Source organism: Papio anubis, chromosome 3 (genome assembly GCF_008728515.1).
Source record: "Papio anubis isolate 15944 chromosome 3, Panubis1.0, whole genome shotgun sequence".
Lineage (NCBI taxonomy): Eukaryota > Metazoa > Chordata > Mammalia > Primates > Cercopithecidae > Papio > Papio anubis.
In genome coordinates this window covers 80,142,076-80,151,167 of record NC_044978.1, presented here as the reverse complement: position 1 = coordinate 80,151,167, position 9,092 = coordinate 80,142,076, and the positions used below count along the sequence as shown (strand labels likewise).

At 39.1% G+C, this 9,092-nt stretch overlaps 1 protein-coding gene across 29 annotated transcripts in view; it reads right to left on the bottom strand.

The window, feature by feature from the left end:
• Positions 1-9,092, bottom strand: part of COL25A1 (collagen type XXV alpha 1 chain) — a 505,896-nt gene that overhangs the window by 131,356 nt on the left and 365,448 nt on the right. For 24 of the 29 annotated variants that reach the window (XR_001902741.3, XR_647184.4, XR_647185.4 and 21 more), the window contains 3 exons: positions 3,827-3,898; positions 2,990-3,097; positions 304-339 (listed from right to left, as the gene is read on the bottom strand). Coding sequence is in view for 25 of the 29 variants with exons in the window: in XM_009207339.4 (XP_009205603.3) it covers positions 304-339; positions 2,990-3,097; positions 3,827-3,898 (216 nt within the window). In the remaining 4 variants the exon portion in view is untranslated. Of the gene's footprint in view, positions 1-303; positions 340-2,989; positions 3,098-3,826; positions 3,899-4,672; positions 4,733-9,092 lie in introns of all 29 variants that reach the window. The other 5 variants (XM_021938695.2, XM_021938691.2, XM_021938694.2 and 2 more) reach the window with 2 other exon arrangements.

Sequence of the window (9,092 nt, the reverse complement as noted above, 5' to 3'; positions counted from 1 at the left end):
ATGCCCCTAAATTTAATCTCTCTTACAGCAGAGTCACTTAATTAAGTCTCTCCTTTGGCCTGCAGCATCTCTGTCGCTCCCCACACCTGGAATCTCTTTCTTTTTCTCCTGCATCAGCAATGTAGATATGTAGTCTTATGACCCTTAGCATGTAGTAGATAGGCCATATTACTTTTAACTTTTACTAATTTTCACTTTTTTATTATAGTCTGTCATATGACAGATACATTTGTCACACATAATCTTGACCATAGTTTTAAACAACCTGGCTTAGTATAGAAAAAGATAAATTGAGATACTTGCCATCAAGCCTTGTTCTCCTGGTTTTCCTGGTTCACCCTTAAAAAAGAATAGTGATAATTTTAGTAATGCTGTAAGTATTTTTAAAAAACCCTTCAATCATTTTTTTTCTTTGACTGGGGCATGTAAATGTCAAGTATATTTCTTCAGGTTAAATAGAGGAATGTAGCACATTAAGAGAGAGCTAATTTCCCTTCTACAAATAAACTTTACAAATTTAGGGTTTAATAAAATTAGTCTAGATTATCATGTCTTCTTTAGGATGACATAAAGATAAGGACATGGTGTTTTTATGAGAATTCAGAACTTTCATACGTAGGACAGAGAGACAATTGCTCTTAGTACAGGTGTTTAATAAAATGAGCAGAGACTGATGTTAAACTTTGGTCTTCCTGGATTAATGATGGCTGAAGTAACATGTTTTATTAAATTTGATACAGAAAATTACACTATATCATGACATTATCATTTTCTTATATTCAGATTGATATAGAATTATTATATTTTATTGTCATAATGACAGTCATTGGCTAAAAATATTTTTTGTCTTAAAATGCCAATGAATATAGATATTGCTGGTCTTTCAAAATAAGTATTTCACAGTTTATTTTTATAGTCTTCTTCTAGCAAGGTATGATGACACATGCCTGTAATCTCAACTATTTGGGAGGCTGAGGCAGGAGGACTGCTTGAGTCCAGGTCTTTGAGGCTATAGTGTGCTATGATGGCATCTGTGAATAGCCACTGCACTACAGCTTGGGCAACACAGCAAAGACCTCATTGCACACAAAAAAATCTTTTTTTACTTTGGGAGGCCAAGGTGGGTGGATCACCTGTGGTCAGGAAATCGAGATCATCCTGGCTAACATGGTGAAACCCCGTCTCTACTAAAAATACAAAAAAATTAGCTGGGCGTGGTGGCAGGCACCTGTAGTCCCAGCTACTCAGGAGGCTGAGGCAGGAGAATCACTTGAACCCGGGAGGCAGAGGTTGCAGTGAGCTGAGATCACGCCACTGCACTCCAAACTGGATGACAGAGCGAGACTCTCTCTCAAAAAAAAAAAGAAAAAGAAATCTTTCTCTAGCAGTCATCATAGTACATATAAATAAACTCTGAGACCATATATAGTTCAAGTTATATTTTTGAAAATTTTAAAACAAGTTAATTTGTCCTATGTGTAGAAAGCTCCATTTCTTACTTACATGAATAAACTATATTTGTTTAAAGAATGATATAATTTTGGATTATGTGGTTTGTCATACCTTTAAATTTTTTAAAAGTAATTTATATCTTGAATTTGAGTATAGTATATAATGCTCAATGGTCTGACTAATGTACCATCAAAATGGTTTTAACTACTTTTTGAAGAGACACCCATTGTATTTCTGTGGCAACCAGCAATCAATGGGAGAGCTTTAAATATCCCTAAAGCTGTGGATCTCTCTGCCTTTTGGAATATCATCATGAGAAAAAGCAAGACATTAGAAGACAGCTATAGAATTCAACCACTGTCTTTGGAGGTTGAGTGAAAGCAGTCCTAACAACTAGCAAATCATATGTTGAAAGACAATTCCACATTTTATATCAACAAATTCACAGCAGCTTTCAGAAAAGGACATGGGCTTATGAGGCTGTCTCAGAAGTTTTAAAGTATGCTATATTCTTATAAAGAGTCATTATTTCTAAAAATGCATAAATATATGCATATAACAATGAAAGAAAATATACCAAAACATTAATGAGTATTGTAATTATTTATTTTTTTGGTTTTATTTTCAAAATTTTCTGCTTTGTGGATAAATATTTTCATTATTATTATGTACCACAAAAATACTATGAAAATAATTTGTTAAATAAATACACTTAATAAATAATTTAATCCAGTAATAAACCTTAATTTCTAGTCCTAAAGTCATAAAATAAATCTAAAATTTTTGACCTTTTCCATGTATTTCTTTTAATTGCTGGGTTGCCTCTGAAACCAAACCATTTATCTTCTGTGTTTTACTACTATATCATTGACACTTGACCAATCTTTGTAGCCAAGTATTGAGATTACTTTTAAATTATTTCTATGAATAAGGCTTACATACAAAAGACAAATGATATTTAAACCATACCCACCGATGTTTTAACCATTCATTTTACGGTTATTAGCAATTTTGGGGGTTCAAGTTATTTATAAGGGAATAAATATTAGAACATTTTACTTCCTCTACTTTCCATAAATAGTATAGGACTTTATTGGTCTGCTATTGAACCTTTGGAAAATGTTATTAGCCTCCTACTTAGTTTTTCAGACTAATCTCCCATTTAAACCAAAGGCCCCGGTGCACACTATGGCAGTCAGGTTACACCTGGGATTGGGCAACTCCAATCACAGACTTCTTGAGGCTTCCCTCAAAAACAGTTTAGTGGCTGCCTCCAGGTGTCTCTTGTGGTTTGCTTGGATCCCCAGTGGATTAAGTGGCAAAGACGAATGCAGCTGGGAGCGCCCTATGCTGCTTGGGGACTTTCCCATCATCTCACTTCCCTCAACCCACTCCACTCATCATCCCGTTTCCCTCAACCCACTCCACTCACTTGACCCCCTGATCTGATGCCCCTCACTACCCTGCTCCACCCTAGTTCTCAGCCCTTAACACGAAACAAAACGTGTGAGAATAAGTGATCTAAAAAGTGACTCACAGGTACTCCTGGCATTCCACGGGGGCCATCTTTCCCTGTGTCCCCAGGTGGCCCTCTTGGGCCTGGAGGGCCGGGGGGTCCTGGAGGCCCTGCCTGTCCTTGGTCACCCTGTGATGGAGAAAGGAACAGACCAGCAATAACCATGAAAGATAAAGACTCAGGTCTTCTTTTCAGCACCTTAAATTTGCATTATCTGATCCACATTTACACTATGAAAAGAACCAGAACAACCACAAATATAAAGCCTGTAGGCAATTTGCCTCCCAGCAGGGAGCAAATAAATATTCACGCTGGGTGACTGAGTAGATGCTATTAAAATCAAAGCAGCTCAGGAACCAGCACTTCCATTCTTTGAAATAGTGTATATGTTACCACTACAGTCAGAGCTGGTATAAAATGTGTGAATTACTTTATCCATAACACTGCATCAGTTGTATTCACCTCATTTAATAAAATGGCTGCCTTTATAGTTAGACAAATGTGTTTACTTTTTCATACCCTATAAAATTAAGCATATGAGGCTCCCATCATATTGCATAATAATTTATAAATTACCAAAGCTAGAGAGCTTAGAAACTGGATCTGTTAGTAGCTACAATTTAAAATTTTTTAATTAAGAAAAAATTAGATAGGCTTTTAGTATCTTTTTTGGTACTTGTATCTAACATTTCAAACAAATGCAGCTGACTAAACGTAATTTTGTTTGAGGATATTTCCAAATAAATACCCACCCACCGCCCACACCCCACCCATCAGAGATAAACGGTAAAGCAATAGGTATACAGAGCAATAACCGATGTAAAGAAGAAATCAGACTTCAGCAAGAATAAGCACTACCTTAATCAGGCGGCGTTTAATGAGCTGCTGATCAGCAGAGAGAAACCCATGATTGATTTTAGGAAACACCATCTGATCAGTCAGGTGAGGTCAAAGGTTGAAGTTCAGAGATGAGAGAGTTGAAGAATAGACATCAGAAGGCCCCAAGAAAGAAATAAAGATATACACATTAGACTTATAATGATTATTAAACAAAATAGAACTGGCACTTATGTCTAACGTTAGACCCACTGATTCTTCTCGAAAGAAATATCATCCTGAAATGCGATGCTGAGACCAGATCTTCAGTGGTAATGAACATTTTTTGTGCTTCATCATTTCACTGTGGACGTTTGATCTTTTTAATGTAGTTTATTCCCAGAAGCAGGTAAGCAGGTGCACCCCTGCATTCTTCACTCTGAGCAGAAAGTCTAGAGACAAAATGCCAGTTCCATTTCCATCAGACTTGTCAACCAGCATAATGTGACGTGAACTTGACTGCCATTTTATTGACACCCGAAGTCCAGAGAGAGTACTTAGGATTATTTAATTGACTGGAAAAATATTACAGAGCATTAGAATGCATACAAATTAAGCCATCAAGGCATGGCATGGTTTTAGATCGCTATGCCCACCTCTCTTCACAGTACCTGTTTGACGTCAATATCCTCCTCTCAAGTATGCTCAGGATATACCCTCTTAATAGACATTTGACCTCAATGATGCAAGTGGGGTCCCAAGTGCCCAGTAACTTGACATATATGATGAGAGGAAGCCAACGGGCTCGGTAAGCCAATTGAATGGTTCCTGCTCACGCTTATGCTGATTGCATTTCTGACTACACAGGCATGAGTAACAACCACAAACCTTGACGGTGAGGATCTGATTACTGTGCAGGGCAGCAACTGTGGGGAAGCCTGGCAGGCCCTATGGACGTAGCACAGCACCAAAACAACACGACATAAAACGTCACACAGACATTTCACTGGGGGACAAACAAAACAAGCACATACCTAGCGCCTCCCTTCCCTGGTTCTAAGTCTTGCCTCGTCTGACACACCATAAACAAAATTAGACACATGAGGCCCCAAAATAAACCTTTTTTTTTTTTTTTTCAGATGAAGTCTCACTCTGTTGCTCAGGCTGGAGTGCAGTGGCCTGATCTAGGCTCACTGCAACCTCCACCTCCCGAGTTCAAGCAATTCTCCTGCCTCAGCCTCCCTAGTGCTGGGATCACAGGCGTGCGCCACCACGCCCAGTGAAGTTTTGTATTTTTAGTAGAGACGGGGTTTCACCATGTTGGCCAGGCTGGTCTCCAACTCCTGACCTCAAGTGATCCACCCACCTTGGCCTCCCACAGTGCTGGGATTACAGGCGTGAGCCACCATGTCCAGACTTTTTTTTTCCTTTTTTTTTTGAGACGGAGTCTTGCTCTGTCACCTAGGCTGGAGTGCACTGGCACAATCTCAGCTCACTGAAACCTCTGTCCCCAGGGTTCAAGTGATTCTCTGTCTCAGCCTGCCCAGTAGCTGGGATTACAGGCATGTGCCACCATGTCCAGCTAATTTTTGTACTTGTAGTAGAGACTGGGTTTCACCATGTTGGCCAGGCTGGTCTCAAACTCCTGCCCTCAAGTGATCTGACCGCCTCAGCCTCCCAAAGTGCTGGGATTACAGGCATAAACCATCACGCCTAGTCAAACCAATAATTTCCTAAAGCATGGAATGGGGAAACTGAGAGCTCATGGTCATTGAGCCTGGGGCAGGTACAACGGGATCTGTGTCTACACGGTGTAAAGAGTTTGCTACATGGAGCATTTCTGGAATCTTACAAAATTACAACATCTTAATTACAAAATGTTAGTACAAAATGGAGATAACTATAGACACTGTTATGAAAACCACACTGTAATTTCCCTCCATTGACATTCTGTTTACAGCTCAGGATATACAATACATGTATTAATTCTTTTTTGGACAACAACGGGGAACAAAATTTTGCCATCAGATCATACTTATTCCCCAGAATAAACACAGTACACCTCACAAAATACAGTCTTGCCACCCACATATCAAAATTTCTCTCTCCAATCATATGATGAATCTCAGAACTCTCCTGTTTCAGGAATTCACGCAGAGGTGGTGGCTGAAAATCTGTCTCTTATAACATGTGTATTTCATGTCAGGGGGATTTATGGTCACACTCTGCAGTAATCACTTCTGTCACATAACTTTTCCGAAAGAACTTGACAGTTCACACAACCCCTTAATGCAGAAAAGCAGTTTTGAATTCCTTGAGAATACGGAGAGATGTTTTAGAGACTCGTTCTTCAATAACTTGTACTAACTCCTCCTCACAGGCGTTATCAATTGGTTAAGTCTGAGAGAGAAATTTTGCCTTTGTTCTATTTCTTTTGTAAGAACATGTGAAACTAAAGCCTTTTATTCCTTTTTTATCCAAAACACACATACACACACACACATACACACACACACACACACACACACAGAGAACATGTTTACCAGTTTACCATACAAATAAAAGGAACAACAACCACAGCAATACATGGCCTGGGCTCTCTCTCTTCCCACCCAAATTTATCTTGCAGATATTTTTAGGAAAGCCCAGGAAATTTCTACATTTTTAGTTTTATTAGTTTTGTGAATATTTCACCCCCCACATCCCTCACATTAGAGATATGTTTTTCATTTTTTTTTTTTTTTTTTTTTTGAGACAGAGTCTTGCTCTGTCGCCCAGGCTGGAGTGCAGTGGCACAATCCCGGCTCACTGCAAGCTCCGCCTCCCGGGTTCACGCCATTCTCCTGCCTCAGCCTCCCGAGTAGCTGGGACTACAGGCGCCCGCCACTGCGCCCGGCTAATTTTTTCTATTTTTAGTAGAGACGGGGTTTCACCATGGTCTCGATCTCCTGACCTTGTGATCCGCCCGCCTCGGCCTCCCAAAGTGCTGGGATTACAGGCGTGAGCCACCGCGCCCGGCCCCATGTTTTTCATTTTAAGAAAGGCAGAAAAATTAGTTTGTAGTCTGAAGACACTTCTTCAGCTCTAATGTCTTTGATTCTCAGTCTTCAGGACTACAACTTCTCAGGAAGCAAGACAGAGAAAATCTTATCTTTTGCCAAGTCCGTTCTGATAAGGCTATTAAGTGGCTCCGTAGTTTTGAGGTGACCTATGTCCTCTTTTTCTTCTCTCTAAATACAAGTCCTTTAAATATAGATTCTGCATAAATTCAGAAATGCTACAAGTTGGAAAACAGATGTATACAATTTGCTTTTGTTTTACTATGGAATATGAGTTTAAAATGTTATTAGATGGTAATGTGCCAGCATCTTTCCATCTGTGACTCATTAGCCCTATATTACACAGTCAGAATTTTATATATAAAGCTCATATTTATGTAACAAAGAACAAAAACAGATACAAACAAGAAGTCTATGAGGGATCAGAATCTTGATTAGTGGCGATAAATCATAATGTCACTTGAAGCAGGATTATCTAACAAAATAATTTTAAATTAAAAACCTTTTAGCAGCACACATGGTAGGCCTTACAAATATTTTGAAATTTGAATGTATAAATAAGTCACTTCTTGTACTCATGTCTGAGCATGACCAGCTTTCTATTTGATCATATTTTCAAAATGCTCACACACACACACACACAAAGTCTCAAGTTGTATAACTCCTTAGTTTGGGTTCCAATTTTAATGAGATCTAAAGAGAGAGGTGGATAGGCAATTCTCACCTCAGAAAGATCTTTTTCCTCAAACAGGATAATCTCTATTTGAGGAAGCTGATTTCTAATCCTTAATCATCTTGACTGTGAAAATGCTACCAATTAGGTGTTTAGAGCTACATTTTAAAGATTTCATTAGCATGCCAGGCAAAATAATTTTTCAGGAGTTTACGTGTAGCAAAGTAAAAAGGGGACATGTGGACGGATTCTCTTAAATGCTAACAAAAATCCCATGATTTGGGCTGCAATGTCCTAGGACCCTGTGCGTTTCAAACTGGGGTAAAAGTAACCCTGAGAGTATATGCGGGTGTCCTATAGAGTGTTTCAAAGCAATAACAAATATGGTCCATCCTCCTAAAAAAGTCTATTCAATTAATGGCAAATACATTTAAACATTATTATGTAAAGCAAACATTGATATATTATAGGGTTATAGCATTCAAAATTGGACACGTTTTAAAAATTTTCACCATTTGATGGTGGTAAAAAAAATCCCATTTCACAGGGGCTGCCTCCAGATCCTAGGTAGACACTGACTCTGCTTCTTGTGTGAGTTCTTTGGAGGGTTGGTTTCTAAAGTACAGGTGTTGACACCTATCCTCAGTACAGGTGTTGACACCTTATGGCTTTGTGTGGCCACACCTGCTAGGCTTCTCTAGCCGCTCATACAGAGGATACAATTTTTATTAACTATACCATTTTTTCCCACAGTATCATTAGTCATATCCTTTCTAAACAAATAAAATGGACATACTTTACTTGGTTTTGCATCTCAGAAAGTTTGCCTGGTACACAGACGGTTTGAGTGGGTGTGGAAAAACAAATGTGTCTCCAGAAAAATATGGAGAAAAAAATCCAGGAATATTGAATATTGAATACTGAATATTGAAATAATTTTTGTTATTGTTGTTATTTTTTGAGATGGGGTCTGACTCTGTCGCTCAGACTTGAGTGTATGGTGCGATCTCGGCTCACTGCAACCTCTGCCTCCCGGATTCAAGCAATTCTCCTGCCTCAGCCCCCCCAGTAGCTGGGACTACAGGCATGCACCACCATGCCCAGCTATTTTTTTGTATTTTTAGTAGAGATGGGGTTTCACCATGTTGGCCAGGCTGGTCTCGAACTCCTGACCTCAAGTGATCTGCCCACCTCAGCCTCCCAAAGTGCTGGGATTACAGGCGTGAGCCACTGTACCCGGCCTGAAATAATTTGTACACATTTTCACCCCCAAATACTTTGAATTATTAAGAAATCAGATGAATAAGAGCTGTAAAACTACCATATATAACTCATTTTTTTTCCCTCCTGAGAGCATAAAGCCTCAGACAGCTTCATGAATCTTCATGACATTCTGTGAAGTAGGCAACCATCTCACAACCAGTATTTTGACATCATGACAGGAAACGCTATATCTCCCCCTTCATTACCAACTAGAAGAAACAATGCAAGCCTACCCCAAAGGGATATTGAACAAATAAATAATTCATAAGAAATGCTTCTAACTACTTAGAGGCCATACATTCAAGGTGTTACT